The 21507-nt window shown below is 44.3% G+C and overlaps 1 protein-coding gene across 2 annotated transcripts in view; it reads left to right on the forward strand.

The window, feature by feature from the left end:
• LOC147622926 (Protein prenylyltransferase superfamily protein) overlaps window positions 1-21507 on the forward strand; it is a 75424-nt gene that overhangs the window by 46137 nt on the left and 7780 nt on the right. Inside the window, exons 3-8 of one of the 2 annotated variants that reach the window (XM_086822539.1) lie at window positions 16829-16928; window positions 17820-17888; window positions 17987-18064; window positions 18157-18216; window positions 18560-18610; window positions 19129-21496. In XM_086822539.1, the coding sequence (XP_086678665.1) occupies window positions 16829-16928; window positions 17820-17888; window positions 17987-18064; window positions 18157-18216; window positions 18560-18610; window positions 19129-19197 (427 nt within the window). In that variant the 3' untranslated portion in view covers window positions 19198-21496. Of the gene's footprint in view, window positions 1-16828; window positions 16929-17819; window positions 17889-17986; window positions 18065-18156; window positions 18217-18559; window positions 18611-19128; window positions 21497-21507 lie in introns of those variants that run through there. The other variant, XM_086822538.1, reaches the window with a different exon arrangement.

Genomic DNA, 21507 nt, shown 5'->3' on the forward strand with positions numbered 1-21507 from the left:
GCGGCCTTTTTATGCTTGTCTTGTGACCTTGCAATGGCTGTCCGCACCTGAGCAAAAGCAATATCTAAGTCTCTTACATACTCATCAGCTGCAAATATCTCATCCTTTGTATGAAGGATGGGTAGCAAAACCACTTTACTGTGTGGGAGAAACAGAAATTAGGGTTAGGTCATGTGGGAGACATACACAGAGAAGAACAAGGGAGAGAGAGAGAGAGAGAGTTGTGGGGGTAAGTCAACTCATAAGGCATGAGTGTGTGACTCCCCTATCACACATGTATATTGCACTAGTACACATAGTGCACTTAGTACATTAAAAGTACTAAGTGTACTATGTACTATAACTTATGGGCTTGTACACACTATAAGGGTGGGCATAACGCCTTTACCCCAACAACCTCCCACTTAAAGGCAAAGTGCCCTTAAATGAAGGAAAAGAAAAATCAGCATGTACATGATAATATACAAGGCCATATCAAGGCTGAAACTGGCCTCATCCAATGCCCATCAAGTGTCTGCAATGAGCAAACCGCTCCGGAGGCAAACTCTTTGTCAACAGATCAGCCGGGTTGTCATCCGTATGAATCTTAACAAGCTGAATTTGCTTGTTCTCTATCACCTCTCTGATGAAGTGATACTTCACATCCACATGCTTTGTATTTGCATGAAAAACAGGGTTCTTTGCCAACTGAATGGCACTCTGACTGTCACAATGCAACAATGGAATATCCCCTGTATAACCCAAATCAACCACTAACCGAGATAGCCATAATGCCTCCTTGCAAGCCTCTGTGGCTGCAATATACTCGGCCTCTGTAGTAGATAAGGCTGTGCACTTCTGCATCCTGGATATCCATGACACAGCACCTCCTGTGAATGTAAACACATAACCGGTAGTAGACTTCCGGTTATCTGGATGACCGGCATAATCCGAATCCGTGTAACCATGCACTAATGCATCCTGTTTGCCAAAGCAAATGCACAAATCCTGTGTGCCCTTCAGGTATCTCATGACACCTTTCACTGCTTCCCAATGCTTCTTGCCCGGGTTGGCCATGTATCTAGAAACCACTCCCACTGCAAATGCAATGTCCGGCCTAGTAGCAACCATGGCATACATGAGACTGCCACAAGCTGAAGCATACAGAATCTTGGCCATATCAGCCCTGTCACTATCCGACTGTGGGCTGTCCATAGCACTGAGTTTCACATATGGAGGCAAAGGAGTACTAGTCTTCTTCCATCGTCCATATTGAACCTCTGCAAGACTTTGCCAATGTATTCCTTTTGAGACAAATACAACACATGCTGATTTCTGTCCCGAAGTATCCGCATACCCAAGATGTGATTTGCATCACCCAAATCCTTCATATCAAAGGTTTGATGCAGCCTCTGCTCCAAAGTATCCATCTCCTTACGAGATTTCCCGGCAATCAACTTATCATTAACATACAAGATGAGGATCAATAGACTGCCATCCAAAGCTTTCTTGGTGTACAAGCAGTGATCTATGTCACTTCTCCTGAATTTCTGGGATTTCATGAATGTATCAAATTTATGATACCATTCTCTTGGTGCCTGTTTGAGCCCATAAAGACTCTTTTTCAGCTTGCATACAAGCTTCTCCTTTCCACTCACTGCATAACCCTCTGGCTGCTGCATATATATCTCCTCATGGAGATCACCGTGAAGAAAAGCAGTCTTCACATCCATCTGAATCAAGTCCAGATCATCATGAGCAACCAAAGCCAATACAGCTCTAAGTGTGGTCATTTTGACCACTGGAGAGAAGATCTCATCAAAGTCCACACCATATTCCTGCTTGAAGCCCTTAGCCACTAACCTGGCTTTGTATCTTGGCTTTGCATCTGGTGCAACTTTGAGCCTGTAAACCCACTTGCATGGCAAAACCTTCTTGCCTACAGGTAAATGCACCAACTTCCATGTTCCATTTTTGTGCAGAGAATCCATCTCTGACTTCATGGCACGCTCCCATAGAGCCTTGTCTGCCCTCTGTAAAGCCTCCTTATAACATGAGGGCTCCCCACAGTCAGTAAGCATCAAGTAGTCAACCCCTGGAACAAACCTGTCAGGGGCTCTGGAGGGTCTAGTGGACCTCCGTACCCAATGACCATCATTTGCAGGTTGCTGTCCAGCCTGCATATCACCCATTGGTGGCTCCTGTTCCATGCCATAAGGCTGAAATATCATGCCCGGTATCTCCTCTAACTGTGGTATATCCATAGGGATATCTTCTGCCATCTCTGGCTGTCCATTTGGACCATTTTCAGCACCATTTAAGGGCTGGTTTTCCTGCTGTAATGGCTGATTTACAGCCCTTTGTTGTTGTCCATGATGTCCATCATCATCAAAGATGACTCTGCCAGGCTCCTGTTGCCTTGCAGGCTCCTTATACATACATGTTTCATCAAAAATGACATCATTGCTGCGTATGATCTTTCTATTCATGGGATCCCAAAGTCTACCCCATTTCACCTCTGTCACCATATCCTAGGAATATGCATTTGTGAGACTTAGGATCAAGTTTGGTGCGCATTTCCCTGCGTATGTGCATGTACGCAACGCAACCAAACACTCTCAAGTGCTTGTATGACGGAGGCTTCCCTGTCCATACTTCTTCTGGCACTTTCCCACCAAGCCTCGTGTTAGGTGACCTGTTTATAAGGTGAACGGCTGTCATAACAGCTTCAGCCCAAAAACCATGAGGTAATGCAGCATGTGACAACATAGAACGGACCTTCTCCTGAATGGTCCTGTTCATCCTCTCTGCTTTCCCGTTTTGTGGAGGATCATAAGGAGTAGAGAGCTCCCTCTTGATGCCTTTAGCATCACAAAAGTCGTGAAACTGTTTGGACATATACTCTCCACCATTGTCGGAACGCAAAGCCTTCAGTGTTTTGCCAGTTTGATTCTCAACAAGAGCAACAAACTTCTAAAACACTGAGAATGTATCACTCTTCAAACGAAGAGGATAAACCCACACCTTGCGTGTGGCATCATCTATAAAAGACAAAATATTTTGCCCCTCCCAAAGAAAGCTGAGGCATCTCACATACATCTGTATGCACAAGCTCTAACTGAGCATCTTTCTGTCCAAGAGCTTTCTTGTGGGGGCACTGTAGTTGCCTACCATATATACAATGCTCACAAAACTGAAAACTTGAAAACTTTAGAGAAGGCAAGTAACCCAAACGAGACAATTGTTCCATTCCTTTGACACTCATGTGTCCCAACCGGCTATGCCACATAGAAATTTCCGGCAGCTCGGTTGCATTTACATTAGCATGGTGACAAACACCTGCATGCATAAAGTAAAGAGTGTCCACCTTAGAGCCTCTGGCAACAACCAGTGAGCCCTTACTAATCTTCCACTTTCCACTACCAAATGTGGTAACATAATCAGCATCATCAAGCTGTCCAGTAGATTGTAGATTCTTCTTGATCTCAGGCACATGTCTGACATCATGGAGCATAAGCTGTGAGCCATCTGAAAACACAAGCCTCACATCACCTCTGCCAAGAATCTTGCATGCATGGTTATCACCCAAATAAACCACTCCTTCATTGCCAGCAGTATACCTGACAAACAAGTCTCTGCAACCTGTGACATGAAAGGAGGCACCTGAATCAATGATCCATGAGTGCATACCATGACCACCTGTAAGAAGTGAATGGGCATCAAGTGAAGAAGTAAATAGGACCTCATTCTCACTGCCACCTGCATGTGACACATTGATTTCTTCAATCTTGACTCCACTTTTGCCCTTTGGCTTTACATCTTTGGCTTCATCTTTCTCTTTGTCTTTGCCTTTTCCCTTTTCTTTTTGATCATTTTTCCATTTGTAGCATTGCTTTTTAATGTGTCCCTTTTTGCCACAATAATGGCATTCCAAATCCTTTTTGGAGCGAGACTTGCTCCTTCCCCTTTCTTGGCTTTTCCCCCTTTGCTGGGATCTCCCACGTGCATTCATTGCATTGGACTTTCCAACAGAGTTGTTTTTCCTGTTCATCTCTTCTTGAAGAAGAGCACCCTCAACATCTGCATATGGCAGCATAGCATGCGAATTGCTAGTGGCTGTCCTGAATGTGTCCCAACTCTCTGGCAAAGTGCATAACAAAAAAGTGGCTTTTAACTCATCGTCCATTGCCAACTTTTGATTAATGACCTGGCTGACAATACCATTAAACTCATTTAGATGGGCTGTCATAGATGCCCCTTCCTTCATCTGAAGACCTATGAGTTTCTTCAACCAATACACTTTGCTTGAGGCACTTTGCTGGGCATACAAGTCCGGCAATCTCTGCCACATTTCCCAAGCTGTCTTCTCTTCACGAATGCTGAAAAGTAATGAGTCTGACACAGACAACATGATAGTAGATCTTGCCAGCTCATCCATATCTTCCCACTCTTCAGCAGTAAGAGAAGCGGGCATCACACCCCTTTCTTTGATAGGCTTGTGCTGCTTTTTCTGGAGCAACACATTGTAGCACTGGGTTTGCCAAATATCATAATTATGCGAGCCTTCAAGCTTCTTGATGTGAAGCAATGAAGAGCTCTCACCTGTGGTTGCCATAGCAAAATGCAACCTGTCAATGCCTGACTCCCTGCAAAATGTGCAAACAGTGCACCAAAAGCACACAAAGTGCTCACAGTTTTTCTCCCAAGCTTTATCTCCCACTGCGGAAGCACAAATGCAACTTTTCTCCCACTTTATGTGATAAAATCACCAAAATCTGGTTGCTGCAGATTTTGGACAGCACCTTAAATGTGCTCTGTTGCTCTTCCAAAGTACTGTACAGCAGTACCAAGTGCTCACCAATGATGTACCAAACCTGTACCGGCAAGTACAGCAGCTGAAATTGAACCTTTTGGTCACTCAAAACAGTGTACAGCCATGCCAAAACTTGCACAAAGCTGTGCCAAATCTGTACCAGCAGGTACAATAGCAATAAATGCTCTCCTGGCTGTCCAAATGAGTGAAAATCAGACTTTTACAGTCCTGTACACTGCATACAACAGTTCCGAACAGAAATTGGGCAAAAGCCCCTTGACTGCAAGCTGATTTTTGAGGATTCAAGGCATAAATGTCTTGCGTGCTACTTTGCCAAGCTCAACAAGCATACAAACTTGAAAAGCCCCTTGATTTAAGATCAATTTCTGATCATACATGGTACATTGACGCACATGAAGGCATCCAGAGTGTTCACGATGCTTCCCCCTGGCCACATATACATCAAATACATGAAAGCCCCTTGATTTACAGGCACATTGAGTGCTTGTAAGGCATCAACACATTATCCACAGCATCAAATGCGATTGCCTGCATGCAAATCAATTAAATCGGCACAAAAGCCCCTTGATTTGCACTGCAATTTGCTGCAATTTTGCCCAAATGTGCGATTTTTCACATCATACAGCATGTATGAGTGCTTAAATGCACAATTACATCAAAAGCCCCAAATTTCGACATCCAATTTCCTGCAAATTGATCCTGATTGTGACCAATGTCACCCAATTTTGCCAATTTTGCTCAAAATTGAGCAATTTGGCACCTGTACCTCCTCAATTGCAAATAATGGACATAAAAATTCCCGAAATTGAAGCAAAATACCTCTAATTTGGGCTGAATTTGAGGGGCAATTCTGATTTGAGTGCTGATTCGTGTGGATAATTAGCTGCTGCTGCTGTAGAGATGATGCTGCTTCACGGCCAGGGCAAGTGTATCGACGAACATGACCTTCTTGCTGGGAATGTCGACTCGTGGGTGAAGGTGAAAGGAAAGTCGTGGAGGACAGCTCCCATCCTCATCTGCTCTTCATAGCGCTGGCAATCATGCCTGTGCTCGGGCCAGTGCAGACGCTGGTGATAAGGTAAGCAATAGCGAATTGCACCGCAGGCGCCTGACGACCTCGTTGCCTAGTGCCAGCCTTCGCCGTGTAGCGCTATAGTAGCCAGCGTCGCCTTGTGGACCAGCCGACGACCGTGTAGCGCTATAGTAGCCAGCGCCGCCTTGTATTCGCCTTCGCTCAAGCCTAGCGCCACTCGCCTAGGTGGCCAGTGTTTTTGCACGCCTCGGCTTACGTATCCGCCTAGTTGCAGTAGGCGCCTGACACGCCTGCCCTTGTACGTGCACGAGCTGCCACCTCTCGCCTGATTGCTGCCTTGCGTTCGCTTCTGGCCTCTTCACCGAGTAGCAGCGCTACATACGACCAGTTGAAGGCGAGCAGCCCCCACAATACGACCAGAAAAAAAAAACGACCACAGGGCTGATTACGACCAGCAGACAGGGTTAATTACGACCAGTTCTGAAATCAGATTAGGGCAACTGTAGGATGTGATAACAAGTGCAGCCATCATGAGAAGAGGGAGGGGACCAAGAGCTCTGATACCAGTTGTGTGGGAGAAACAGAAATTAGGGTTAGGTCATGTGGGAGACATACACAGAGAAGAACAAGGGGGAGAGAGAGAGAGAGAGTTGTGGGGATAAGTCAACTCATAAGGCATGAGTGTGTGACTCCCCTATCACACATGTATATTGCACTAGTACACATAGTGCACTTAGTACATTAAAAGTACTAAGTGTACTATGTACTATAACTTATGGGCTTGTACACACTATAAGGGTGGGCATAACGCCTTTACCCCAACAATTACCATAAACAATCTCAAACGGGGCCTTTCCCGTAGATGCATGCACTGTGTTGTTGTATGCAAATTCCACAAGCGGTAAGTACTTCTCCCAAGAAGACTTCTGATCCGCCACATAACATTTCAAGAGATCTAACACGGCTGAATTTGCAGCCTCACTTTGCCCATCCGTTTGAGGGTGATAAGCTGATGAGAAGTCCAATTTGGTGCCCATATTATCAAATAAGGCCCGCCAAAAGAGACTTGTAGTCCTGGGATCTCTATCCCCCACAATGGACTTCGGCATTCCATGATGTTTGAACACTTGTGCAAGATATATTTTAACCATATGCTCAGCTTTGATGGTCTTTTTGACCGGCAAGAAATGAGCTTGCTTGGTAAACCTGTCCACAATTGTCCAAATTGCATCATTACCCTGTTGGGTACGTGGCAAGTCCATAATGAAATCCATTGTAATACTTTCCCATGGCTGCGTGGGAATAGGCAACGGCTGAAGCAAACCTGGTGCCTTTTGCCTATCAGATTTGACCTTTTGATAGGTGATACATGCACATACATGTGCCTCTATGTCCTTCCGCATACGTGAATCATGTGCGTAGTGGGCATTATGCCTCTATGACCAGCATATGGAGGAGCATGGCACTCATCCAAAACCTTTTGCCTCATGTCAGACACCACACATAGGCAATTATCTTTCATGAGATAACCCTCTTTGATCACATATGAGGCATGTGCATGACCAGCCATCAAATCAGCCCAAATAGTGGCAAAATCAGCATCCGTATGATACAAATCACGCATGGTAGACAAGTCCCCATGAGAGGAAACCGAGATAGCTGCAAAATACGGCTTTCGTGACAATGCATCGGCCACTACATTCTTTTTTCCCGGGGTGTGCAAGATCTGAAAATGAAACATAGAGAGAAAATTGGTCATCCTCATATGCTTCTCTGACAACTTAGTTTGAGTAAGAAAATACCTCAAACTCTGGTGATCTGTCTTGACAGTGAAATCAGTCCCAAGAAGGTAATGTTTCCATATAGTAAGTGCATGAATTACAGCCAAGAGCTCTTTCTCATAAATGCCAAGAGATAGCTCTGCATTATGCAATCTACGACTCTCATAAGCCACGGCATGTCGCTCTTGATTAAGGACAGCTCCTATGCAATTTCGAGATGCATCACATTCCACACAAAAAGGCTTTTGCAAATCCGGAACGATCAACATTGGACCATGAGTAGTTGCATATTTCAATTTAATGAATGCATCTCTCTCTACGTTAGTCCATTTGAACACGGCCTTCTTCTTTGTCAAATCATGCAAAGGAGAAGCAATCCATGCAAAGTGCCGAATGAACCTGCGGTAGTAAGAGCATAATCCAAGAAAACTACGGATCTCATGCACCGAACTCAATTCGGGCCAATTCCGAATTGCATCAATCTTTGCAGGATCCATCCGCACTCCATCTTTGGACACAATATGCCCAAGATAATGTATCTCTGACAAGAAGAACTCACTCTTCTTTGCATTTGAAGAGTTTATGCTTATGGAGCTCTTCAAAAACAATAGCCAAATGAGCTTTATGCTCTTCTTCGGTCTTCGAGAAGACTAGGATGTCATCAAAGAAGACACCTGTAAATTTCTTGTACCCACGGAATATGCGATCCATCATTCTATTGAATGTAGCCGGGGCATTTGTAAGACCAAAAGGCATAACAAGATACTCATAAAGCCCAAATGCTGTCTTGAAAGCAGTTTTGTGTACATCCTCAGGTACTACACGCACTTGATGATATCCACTCTTGAGATCAATTCGGCTAAAGCATGCCGATCCATCCAACTTGTCAAGGATGTCGTCTATGCGTGGAATCGGAAACCGATTCTTGTTGGTAAGCTTATTCAAAGCTCTATAATCCACACATACGAAAGGATCCATCCTTTTTTTGAACTAAGAGGACGGGTGAACAATATGGGGAAGAGCTTGGCTGAACCAAACCCTTCTCAAGAAGCTCATTTACTTGCTTCATGATCTCCTCTTTTTGGGATGCACTTACACGATAGGCTGGCCTATTAGGTGGTGAGCTACCCGGCACAAGATCAATGCGATGATCTTCCGGTCGTACAGGTGGTAACTCATTTGGTAACTCATCAGCAAAACAATCATTGTGCTCTTGCAAAAATTTCAGCCTATCATTACAAAGAGTGTTTATATATACATCATTTTCCTCAACAGGATCTCGTACAAAAATCAAGTACGCAAAAATACTCTTTTTCATTACTTTCTTAATTTGTACATGAGATACAAGGGGAATGGTATCACCCTCTTCACCAGCATCAATTACATGTTCTCGGCCTTTATGCATGAAGGTGATCCTGTTAGTCTTGTAAGCCTTGCACGGATCAATACGTGTATACCAAGGCTTTCCAAGCAATACATCACAGCCATTCAAAGGTGCCACAAGAAAATCCTCATGATCCACATAGCCTTGAATGTGTATACGCAATTTGCCAAAAATAGGCATGACTTGCACTTCTCTACTAACAAAGGCAGCCCCTGCTTCAATTTGAGGACCCATGTCCTCCACTTCAATACCCAAAGCAGCTGCCATCTAAGTGGATATGAAATTTTCAGATGCACAATCATCAAACATGAACAAAGCGGGCTGATCTTTGACTTGTCCCCAAGCTTTGCATACAACCCTATCTTTGCTATCATGTGAAGTGTTGCCCTGCACATCCGGAACCATATGCACATTAGGCTTCGGTACATTAGCATTTTCAGCTTTGTTCTTCTTATTTGGGCATGCTCTTGCCATGTGCTTAGTGCTGCCACAAGTAAAGCATTTGCCTTCACGCATATATTGCTCCTTCTTCTCAGCATTAAGACCAAAGTTTGCCGGCTTATAAGGGCGCTTTTTAGCAAACTTATTTTCAGCTTTTGGATCAGATTTTGCTTGGTTTTGGTCCCTTTTAGGTGGCTGTCCATCATTTTGTAGGTTTTGGACAGCCCTCTCTTTGCCTTGAAATGAGGGTTTAGCCTTATTGGATCGACTCAATTTGAGTTCCAATTGCTCGGTGGCGGTGGCGGTGGCGGCTAAATGTAAGGTATGACCATGATACATTTGTAATCCCGCTTTGTACACGGGTTGCAATCCCGATTGAAACCTTCTCTTCCTTTCCGCCTCGGTGACATGCATAAATGGAGACACCTCCAAGAGCACTTTCCAAAACTTTTGTACATATGCATTTACCGATTCTCCCTCATTTTGCTTTACCCAATCCCACTTCATTGTTATCTCATTCAATGCATTGGGAGGCAAGAATTGAGCATAGAACCTCTCCTTGAATTCTTCCCATGATCTAACAGGATTCGGTGAGAGCTTCTCCGTGAGCCACCAATGGGCAGCAGTGCCTTTCATGAACATGCTTACATGCCGGATCATGGATTTCTGAGTGAAATCCTCATCACTGAAAGCAATATCAAACTGGGCAATAAAAGCAAGTGCCTTTGATGCATCATATTCCCCATGATATGTGTCAAACTTCACAGATTTGTCTCTGGCTTTGAAGTCACAAGACTTTGATGCATGTGTGTGCATCTCAATATGTTTTCCCCCATGTTTTTCCATTGGGACAACCCCTGTGTGACTGGCATCATTTTTGGACCAAAAGGTGATGCATAAGGCATAGATACATGTGCCCTGTAAGCATGAGGCATGGCTGGCCCCTCAGCATGCATTGATACATTTTCAGCCATAACTTCTCCCTCACGAGCACACTCGAAGGCATGAGTGGCATGAGAGATACGCGGAATACCTGCACCAACAGAAAATTGCAGTCCATGTTGCATGTGTTGTGCATGCACATTTTCAGCCGGCAATGGCATTTGACATACATTTTGACCACTGCCATAAACATTGTATCCTTCACACGGGCTACATGAGATATTCCTGCATGGCATGAAGTCACTGATTGCTCCTCTCCCATAGCATGGAGATTCATCCTCTTAGACATAAGTTCTTGTTCGGGCACCAGTGGGGATTCCAAGACATGTGGGATGGTTTCCTTTTCTGCATAGGCATCCTCGGTACGAGCCAAGTATACACGTGTTGTGCTGCATCCCTCGGTTGCATGTGCAACTCTTGAGCAATCATTGCCATTGCATGATCCATATAAGATTCAGCTTTCTTGGCCTTCAAACGGTCATGTACCAATGGATCCTCGCGGCGATAGAGATTCAATTCTTCTTGTTGTGCATGGAGAAGAGCCTGCATACAAGTAAGTTCAGCCCTCAAGACTATGGACTCTTCTTCTTGCATCTTCTCTTTGCCACGGGACGGCTGTCCCACATATTCGTGTTCCCTATTGTGTACCACATGAGTTTGCTCATCCTGTAAAGCATTGGAGGCATGCATTTCATTGTCCGTGCCTCTTGTATTAGCATCTCCAACATTCATTGTATGGCTGTCCATAATGTTATAAGTGTAGAGATAGCTAGTGTTCACGGTGATCGTCTCTTACGATAGAAGTGAAAGAGAACCGTATGCTCTGATACCAATGTAACTTGGTTGAACACAATGCTAATAAATACACTTAAATACACTAAGATTTGAAGGACACTTGCTCATATACAAGAAGTAAATTGCTGAATTGACAAGAGACACACAATGAGCCGGAACGGCCGACCCCTCCCTTGAGTAAATTGTATTACTATTGGAGAAATTCAATACATAGCTTCACGGGCATCCATTGCCAAATCCTTCATGCCAATGCATATGAAATTCAGCATTTAGAAAACAATGGTATGTCGATGTAGATCACCAAGGAGCTGCCTTGATGCCCGGCCCGACTTCAGTGCCCATATTCTCTACCATTGGCTCTATGTTCTACCAAGCAAGGTAGCAACATCTAACTCCCTTTCACGAAACTAACTTTTATGAAACAACATCTCACGGGATTCCGTCTCACATAACTCCCTTTCACACGTAACCACCTTTCATATGACACTCTCTCACGGAACCTCATTTCATGAAACTCCCTTTCACAAGATTCCATCTCATGAAACTAACTCTCACAAGATTCCATCTCATGGAACTCCCTTTCACAAAAATAGCTTTCACGAAACAACATCTCACGGGATTTCGTCTCACGAAACTCCCTTTCACGTGCCAAACTCTCACAGAACCTCATTTCACGAAACTAACTCTCACGGGATTCCGTCTCACGAAACTCCCTTTCACGAAACTAAATTTCACGAAACATCATCTCACGGATCCCCCTTTCACGTAACCATCTTTCATGTGACAAACTCTCACGGAACCTCATTTCACAAAACTAACTCTCACAGGATTCCATGTCACGGAACTCCCTTTTAGGAAACTAACTTTCATAAAACAACCTCTCACGGGATTCCATCTCACGGAACTCCCTTTCACATAACCACCTTTCACGTGACAAACAATTAGCTTACCAGTCTTCATAGAAGTTGTTGCAAGCGGAAGCCTTCGCGTTGGAAGCTTTAGAAGTGTTGATATCTTCGATTTGCCACAATCCTTCACGACAAAAGTCATCAAGAGGATGAAGGGAACCCTGGGAAAGCTTCCCCTATGGTTCAACTTGAGAAAGGAAGGCTGAAATTAGGGTTTTCAGCAAAAAGACCAGAAATTATAGCAAAAATGAGAGCTGTTTTGTTGAATTTCAGTCATTGGGAGTGAGTAGGAGAGTGATTAGCACTTGGAAACACTCTTGGAAGCTTGGAAAACACCCTAGCAAGTTGGGTATTGCTATGGAGAGCTTGGAAATGGAGAGAAATGGTGGAAAAACAGAGTTTTCAGCCTCCAAAAATCCTCAAGAAGAGAAAACACGAATTTTCTCTTAAAAAGTAAGTGAATTGGGGTCCAATCAGGTGAAGGGACATGGGGAGATGCCCATTTATGAGTAAAAAGGGAGGATCAGGTCCTGGACATTGAGTCTTGTCCGCCTCGGGACTTCAGTGAGTGTGAACTTGGAAGCGGTCATAATTTATAAGTGACTTTTGGACGCCCAAACTTTAATGAAGTGGGAACGCACTCACTTATAAATATTGGCTAAGTCCTAAAGGCTATTTGAGCCTAGATTGGGTAATACTTACCACCTGTTCACATGCCACACAACAATGTCAGCAGACAGTTTCACATGCACGGTTCACGGGCGGGCGGGCGTCCCCTAGCCCGGAACTACACATAGGTCATGCAGGCATGAAAACAGCATGCAATTTCAATTTCAGGCAAGTACATAAAGATGCTATGCAATGCAGCATTGGCATGAGCAATTTCCGTTCATGAAACCATATAAGATCAGGCGTTTCCAGCAAGTATATGCGATACCAGACCCAGTGGAAAGCCAATCCTCCAGGCGTTTCCGGGCATGTACACAAAGGCACAAGTCCCAGCGGAAAGCAAGTCCTCCAGATATTCCGGGCATGATAACGTCAAGTCCCAGCGGAATATCATATCCAACTATACAGCATGACACGTGTCAATCACATGCATAGGCACATTCCATAAGCCATGGACACCAATCCAATATGTACATAGTGTGAAAGCAAGAGTGAACCATTCGGATGGCCAAATGGTGACACTGCCACTCCTCTTGAGTCCCGTCCTCTATGCTCTGAACGAGTCTCTTGTCTATAAGCTGTCTCCCATCGGTATCCACTAACATGTGGCATGGACTGTCCAGGAGCCTAATGCGTCTCAGAGTAGAAGATGATGTCCCTCCCAGTGAAACCATACTCAAAAGCCCCTACATCAAGGCGTAGAGATCCATTACAATTCCAAGTAGCAACTTTGAGTGTAGTCCCATAGGTCGCGCCGTCATGAAGAGCGCCTCTCCATAATCACCACTCTACCATCTCTATAGAAGGCCACTTTCCCTTTCTCTCGGGTTGCCCTTTGTCTCGGGCATAACTTCTTTCATGTGGGCAAACTGCGAGAGTGTGAGGTCATCTCCAAGAAATATTCCCGTCTTCTTGAGTGTAGGATGTCTCTTCAAGAAGTCCTTCTTCGCTTCCATGGAGGGGAAACGAATGATAAGTGCTCTCTCCTTAGAAGATTCGCCACTACCTTCTCTCTTCTTTCCCACTCTCCATGCCTTTGTGTGCGTGGCTTCAATGCCCATCGTAGAGAAGAGCTCCTTGGTTTCCCCTTCCGCATCATCACGGTCTTTTAGACCGGACACTCTTACATGTAAGGCCCGGGTCCTCCTCCTTTGCTCCTCTCCAAGGGTCATGTTGATGATGGTGGGAGTGGGGATGGGTGGCGATTCCTTACCTTTCCCTTTCTTGGCGACCTCGGTCCATTTCTCCGCCTCGTCCATCTTCTTTTGTGTCTTTGTTATCACCTCTTTCATAAGATGTCTTCTCTTTATGTTGCTCCTCCTCCTCTCGAATGATTCTCATTTGTTCCTTGATGGTATTCAGCTCTTCAATCAAGGAGGGCTGAAATTTTCCATCCTCAAGCTTGCCTTGTGAAGTGGCTTCCAATTCCTTTTTGAGGGCTGAGATTTCAGCCGCTTGACTTTTAGCATGCAATTTGGCCTCCACTAGTTCCTCCTTTAGGGCTGAAATCTCAGCCTCTTGCCTGGATGTTCTCTCTTCGAGCTCTTGGATTTTGTCAAATCCCTTCTCGAGTTTGGAGAGGCGGTTTATGATTGCGGTAACGGAAGAGTCGACCATCTTCTTGTTTTCTTTGATAATTGTGCTGAGCTTGTCCTCCACCTTCACGAGCTCCTCTTTAACTCTGGTCTTGGCCATGACTTTTTGCAGTACTTCCCACAGCCAATGGAGAGAGAGAGAGAGAGAGAGAGAGAGAGAGAGAGAGAGAGAGAGAGCATTAGCAGGCGGGAGAGGGGGAGGCGACACAAGTTCGAAGAGAGAGAGATGCGGGCTACATCATGGGTGCGCACAGAGCAGAGAGGCGCTTAGGTCATCTGCAGAGAGGCGACAGAGGCGAGCTACATCATGGGTGCGAACAGAGGGAGGCACGAACAGCGAAGTGAGAGAGAGAGAGAGAGAGAGAGAGAGAGAGAGAGAGAGAGAGAGAGAGAGAGAGAGAGAGAGAGAGAGAGAGAGAGAGCGAGAGCGAGCGTCAGCAGGCGGGGCAGGGGGAGGCGACACAGGTTCGAAGAGAGAGAGAGGCGGGCTACATCATGGGTGCGCACAGAGCAGAGGCGCGGCAAGGGTGGGTGGGGACAGGGAGGCATGCACGAAGAGAGAGAGAGAGTGTTAGCAGGCGGGAGAGGGGGAGGCGACACAGGTTCGAAGAGAGAGAGAGAGAGAGAGAGAGAGAGAGAGAGAGAGAGAGAGAGAGAGAGAGAGAGAGAGAGAGAGAGAGAGAGAGGCGGGCTACATCATGGGTGCACACAGAGCAGAGAGGCACGTAGGTCATCTGTAGAGAGGCGGCAGAGGCGGGCTACATCATGGGTGCGAACAGAGGGAGGCGCGAACAGCGAAGCAAAGAGAGAGAGAGAGAGCGTCAGCAAGCGGGGCAGTAGGTGAGAGAGGGACGTGACACAGGTTCGAAGAGAGAGAGAGAGGGCAGCAGGCGAGAGAGGGGGAGGCGACACAGGTTCGAAGAGAGAGAGAGGCAGGCTACATCATGGGTGCCAGAGCAGAGAGGCGCAGAGAGAGAGAGAAAGAAAGAAAGAAAGAAAGTTATATTAACGTCCACGGGAGGCCGAATCCGACCTATGGGACAGATCAGGTACATCCATTTACATTCCACTCTGGGTATCAATGCCAAAGAGGCATAAAACTGAAAAAAAAAATAACTCAAAATGAACTCTTAAGACTCTCTATGAGAGAGAGAGAGAGAGAGAGAGAGAGAGAGAGAGAGAGAGAGAGAGAGAAGTTGGCAGTGAAAGAAGTCTCACGTAAGTGAGTGTGAGAGAATCAACATTAACAAAAGTGGAAAGGTCCCTAATACAAAGGGCTAAAGGGGTCCTACGAACATGTGCTGTGTGTCCCTATAATAAAGGGAGGTTCTACTAAGGTTATAAACCATCCAAATGAGTGTGCAAACAAAATCCTAATGTCCTAGCACAATAACCCCTAACACCTACATACAATTCCACTACTAATGTGAATAATATCTCCTATAATCCAACCAAATAACCGTATGTTAGGGAGCTTTTGGAGCTGTTTGACCAATTACACACAACAAACCCATCCTACTCTCTTGTGAAAAGGGTCAAGGTTGGAACTTTTGCAGCATGAATGTGCATTGTAACACACTCTAGTTTGGAAACTGATCTAATTGTTGACGATAAGTCTGAATTTATTGTATGTTGACACCTTAGCCAATGAGTTTATGGTTCACAATCTCTTACAAAGAGGAATTTGAGCCTCAAGGTATCCAAACTAAACTTTTCATTTGTAATGGACAAGCCTCTTAGCTTGAGTGACAAGGCTTTTGTTAGAGTAAATTGGTGGTTAGCTATGCCTATGACAAACATCGTATTACAGGTTATGCCTCTTCACTCGGCAATGAGGCCATCAGTTAAATTATTGAATAGTAATTTTTCACGGCTTTATCAAAAGTGAAACTAGAGTATATGGCAGTAACTTACGTAGTGTGAAGTATTTTGGCTTCAATGCTTGCTTGGTTATTTTGTCCTTTCTTTTTAGTCATCTTAAAAGATTGGTTATGATATGCATTGCATTGTCTACAATAGAGTAGTGGATCATGAGAGGTTAAATGGTATTGAAATTTGATACTAGGTGCAGGTGATGTAGAGGTAATCTATCTATTTTCCTCCTAAATACAGATTTGTAATCATCACTATCAAGGCACTCATTCGGTTAGTAAAAGTACTCTTTGGATTGCAAGACAACTCAGTCCGTCACATTTTTTAAAGTACTTTTTAATTAAGGGGGAAAACTGCTGGATAAAACCTCATTTGTGTTACTTATATTAATGGTGCTTATGTGGGATTTTTTTAACTTTTGTATGGGTTGAATGATGCTACTTAGTACCTGGTCACTATCAGTTGTATGTTGCTGCTCCCTTATGCTGGCAATGTGAAGGATGTGAAATACTAGATTGATTGAAGGGTTGTAAAATTTCAAAACGTTATTGATCTTTCTTCTGTTTGAGATTGAGTTTGTTATTATCGGTTGCAGGAGATGGGTGATTCGGAGCAGGGTTGAGTCACTTTTTTCCGGGCAGTTACCAGAGCATTTGCTCCAAGGAGAGTTGAAACTTGTAGAGATGGTTGCCGAAGTACGTTTATCTTGTCTTGACATCAGATATTGATGAGTGGTTCCCAATAAGGACATAGTTGTAATAACAACTCCCCACCCCGCACAAACACCCCCCCAACCCACGCACCCACACACACACACACTTTTTTGTGTGTGTAAAAACCGATGTTCTATTACTTCACTGTACAAGCAAAGAAGCCCTCAAAAGTGAGGGAAACTTCTTCACGATCAGAAACAGTGGAAAAACAAGGCAGCTGGTCCATCTCTTGTAGTCTATGGCAATCATATAGAGATTGGCGGAAATATGAGTACCTGTCGATTTGTGTAGAGTGAAAAATCAGATGATTGCGGCTCCAAAGTGCCCAAAAGTGTGTCCAAGCACCCCCCTGCCAAGAAAAGAGGGGGGGGGGACAAAGAGGAGGGGGCACAAAGATGCTTCATACACACAACTAACTGCGGCCCTCCACAAGTGGCACAAGAGGCACTACAGCACTAAGGCAAAGAAAATGGGGAAGCATACCTCGTCAAGGAGGATTGGGCCAAGACCCACAAGCAAGAAGCCTGCTCTTTCATTCCTTACTAAAAGTTTATATGAAGCACCTTTGTCCCCCCCTGAAACGACAGCATATCTTGAATAAAGTAGTAAATATCTACAAATAGAATTTTGACTTCAGTGCCAGACAAAAAACAACAGCATATAAAGTAGTAAATATCTACAAATAGAATGTTGCAAATGCAGCAATGGAGATACGATTTTTAAAAGGTCTCTTACAACAATCTATGGGAAGTTCAAATCAGCTCATTGAGATAGAGTAAATAATGCAAGGTTCCAATTCAAGTAGTTGTCAAGAGTGGTTCTTTTGGTATTTGTAAAGAAGTTGGTTTGGCTTAGTATTTGTAAATGTCACAGAGATCCCGAATGAATTATCGTGCATGGCGCCATTGCTGTTGGTTTGTGCCCTTGATGTCTACTGTACAGGTTTGTCAAATGTCCCACTTGAGATTGCCAAAGTCATATAGGACATGCCATTTAAAAAGCTGAGGATCTGTCTATCCCTTTGTTACACCATCTTGCAGGTGTTGCATGAACTGCAAAGTTGGAAGAGTTGGGCACAGCTACATGCGGCAGACAACTGCTGTTTCCATTTTCGCAGGGTAGTAGATTTCCATGTGGCTTATATAAATAACAGAGTTTTGTTTGGGCCCCTTGGCATCTAGATGTTAATGGGTTATCTTCATCATGGCAGTGTTTGTTTCAGCGGCTATTGACTGAGAACAAGTTAATGGAGACAGAAAATGCTTGGCTGGTAATTTCAGATGGTAAACCATCAACTTCATGTCAAATACACACCCTCTCTACTATTCATAATCCCCAATTAAGGTATTGAAAGAAAAGTGGAAGAACAGGCAAGAACTAAAGCCTTTCTAACAAACAAAAGGTGTACTTAACAATGCACATTTTAAGGTCTTGAAGCCATAGGATCATGATTATCCCGAACCTAATGTTTCATTGTGAAGAATTTTAGGTTCTTGAACCTGTAGGGATAGAGCAGGTATCAACTTCTCACTCAGCATATACAAACTGCTGCAGTGTCGGTAAAACACTGTGCATTTGTCTTACCTCTACTGTAACGATTCGTGGTATTGCAGGATGAGATTGAATGGAATGAGGGCTTGATCAAGTTGTACATTGGAAGAGAGGTTAGATGTTCTTTACCTTTTTGGATTCAAAGTTGACTGCAAATATCATCCCAAATCCCCACCACCCCCATCCCCCCCACTCTCGTCCTTCTTCCCTAAGCCTATGCATGCCTGCTCTTATCTCCCTCCTCTTTACGTCTGTTCTTCCAGCAGTGCTCCCACAATTTATAAGTGGGAATACTCCTTGATTACGATAGGAGGTGTGCAGAATGCATTCAAGACTAACCTTGGTTCTTATCATCTTTTGTGAGGAAAGAGGCATGTCTTCTAGTGGCCACAAAATAACTTTCATAACCTTAAAATAAGCCTCCAAGATCCCCTTTAATGTATACCCTGTCACTTACATTTGACCTACTTCCGAAAAATTTCATGTGGGCAATTCAAAATAGAAACAAACATGCCCCTATTTCAACCTTAGAATTGTTACTGTCTGTGCATAATTAATCAATTTAAGGGCATGGCTCTTATTTATAGCAACCAAAAACGATTAGAAGTAATCGTGAGCCTTTGTTTTACAGATTCTAGTGGTCGCTTCTTCACATTCATTTTGGAGAGAGCATCAAGGTGTGAGAAATTACAACTTGTGAATCAATACAAACAGAAGGATCCTCATAGAGTCATCTTATCTGACTCTTAAGAACCTTCTGACACAAAGTGGGAACAAGATATTTGACTTCCTGATTATGTTTTCTTAATTTGGGGTTTGGTTGTGTCCAACCCCATGGGGTTTTGGCCCACGGTTTCCCAGTCGTCGTCCTGCAAAACACCAGGTGGAGGATAGGGTCAAAATCATCTCCGTGCTTTTGCTGAGTCCATGTCAAGAATAGCCACATATTCCATAGATCGCATGCCATAAACTGTCCACGTGTTTAAAAATGAGGTCTGTTTGGTGTGAACAATTTATAAGTTGTCCGGTGTCTTTTAATGAAGTGTGCGTACTTGTCACCATAAAGCTTAGCAATAAATAATTTTAAACTGTAATTGAGTTTTATGGTCACTTACCACCTCCAAAATACAAGAACCAAACGGATTATGCACACGTGTCCACAGGATGGCCAAGCATCCCCGGTCCTAAGGACATTTCACAGGCATAAATACCAGTCAATGTCCACTCAGCAAAACAAGTTCACACACAGGAAAAAGAAAGTCCATGCCTCCATCAATTATGCACATGTTGAGTTGGAAATCACCCATCCACTCTCTTGTACACCATATTCACATGTTCACCCATCCATTGTCTTGTACACCATAAATATAGCCTGGCCATTACAATACATCATGTGTACAAGGCCCTATTCATACGTCATACACGTGGTAAGGCTAGGATTTGCACCACCAGCAGCAGCACACACACAGTCATGCAAATGCATAGAGAAGCGTGAAGGAGCAGTAGGCACTCAACTCGATGATGATAACTAGATAATGAGTGGTACAAAGTACAAGGATAAAGTACACCCAATAATATGACAATAAGAGGGTGTTCACATGTTGGAGAAAAAACTTCTAGTGAGGGAAAAAGTGCCCGAGCTACTAAGTGTGTTCACACACATCACTGCCCATATGGTATGTCTACAAAAACTCCTGGGAGTGATGATGCGAACATGTACAGGGATATGGTCGGTCAATCCCCAAAAGGAAATAAACCCAACGCTTTGTAGAAAGCTTCAAAGTTTTCACGAGGAAGAGCCTTCGTGAACAAATCTGCCACGTTGTCATGTGTTGATGCATAGACCAAGCTGATCTATCCTGCGAAAAGTCTCTCCTTGACATAATGGTTTAGTGCAACTCGATGTGCTTAGTGCGAGCATGAAACGCTGGGTTTCTTGCAAATGCCAATGTGCTCTATGCAAGTGGGGGACGGTTGTCTAGCACTCAAATCAACCAATAGGCGTCTGAGCCACACACTCAATTGTCGTTGCAAAGCTGTCGTGTACTCGGTTAGCTTCACAGCTTGAAGTGGCCATTGTTGGCTGCTTCTTGTTGAGCCATGATATACATGAATCACCAAGACAAAAGCGAAAGCCGCTAGTGGATATCCTGGTGTTGTAACATCTTTCTCGGTCGGAATCACAGAAGGCATGTAGCTGTGACTCACCCCTCGGGATAGAACAATCCAAGGAATTGAGCGCCCTGTAAGTAGTGGTGAGATTTCCCAAATAAAGTTCCTGTGAGGGCAAAAGGACGAAAGGACTAGATGTGCGAGAGATTAGAGCAAATCAACACAGCATGAAATGGATGAATGAGTGTATGTATGATGGTGAATGAAATCCTGTACAAGAGGCCCTCTGATGTGAGGTAACTTTGAGTAGTAGATCGTCGAAGAAGCAGAGATGAGGTTGGAGCACGGTCAATGACGAAGACTCATGTTGAGGATATCAGTGGCATTCCATGAGGTGGTCGGTGTCGAAGGCTTGTGTCGGTGGATGCGGTGGCACTCCGAGGTGGTAGATGTTTGTAGTGGGCAACGGAAATGTAGTGGTGCAGGCTCTGGTGACGAGGGTGCTGCAGTACTTGGAGGGGTGCAGGGCTGGATGTCAAAGGCACGCGTCGATGTGAGGCGATGAATCTCTGAAGGTGATGTTGAAGGCCAAAGGAGTGTTAGGGTTAGGGTTTGGAGATGCTGCAAACAGACGTGGAGACCAACAGAGAGAGAACACGACTTCTTTGTATTCAGCTTGATAAAAAATGTGAAGTACAATGAGATGTGTTTACATGTCCGGCCATAAAATGTGCCGGGTGGACCAAAACACCTATAAACTGAATATAAGTGAAACTAATCTAAACTGGGGGAAAAAACCTCCACTAACTGAAGTAAAAAGTGCCCCAGTAATCTACCGATAATCACTAGCACTCCTCTGGGTGCATACACAGCATAAAACCCAACAAACCCCCCTGGA

The sequence above is a fragment of the Cibotium barometz genome, chromosome 28 (assembly GCF_041138505.1).
Source record: "Cibotium barometz isolate CiBa-2024 chromosome 28, ASM4113850v1, whole genome shotgun sequence".
Classification (NCBI taxonomy): Eukaryota; Viridiplantae; Streptophyta; class Polypodiopsida; order Cyatheales; family Cibotiaceae; genus Cibotium; species Cibotium barometz.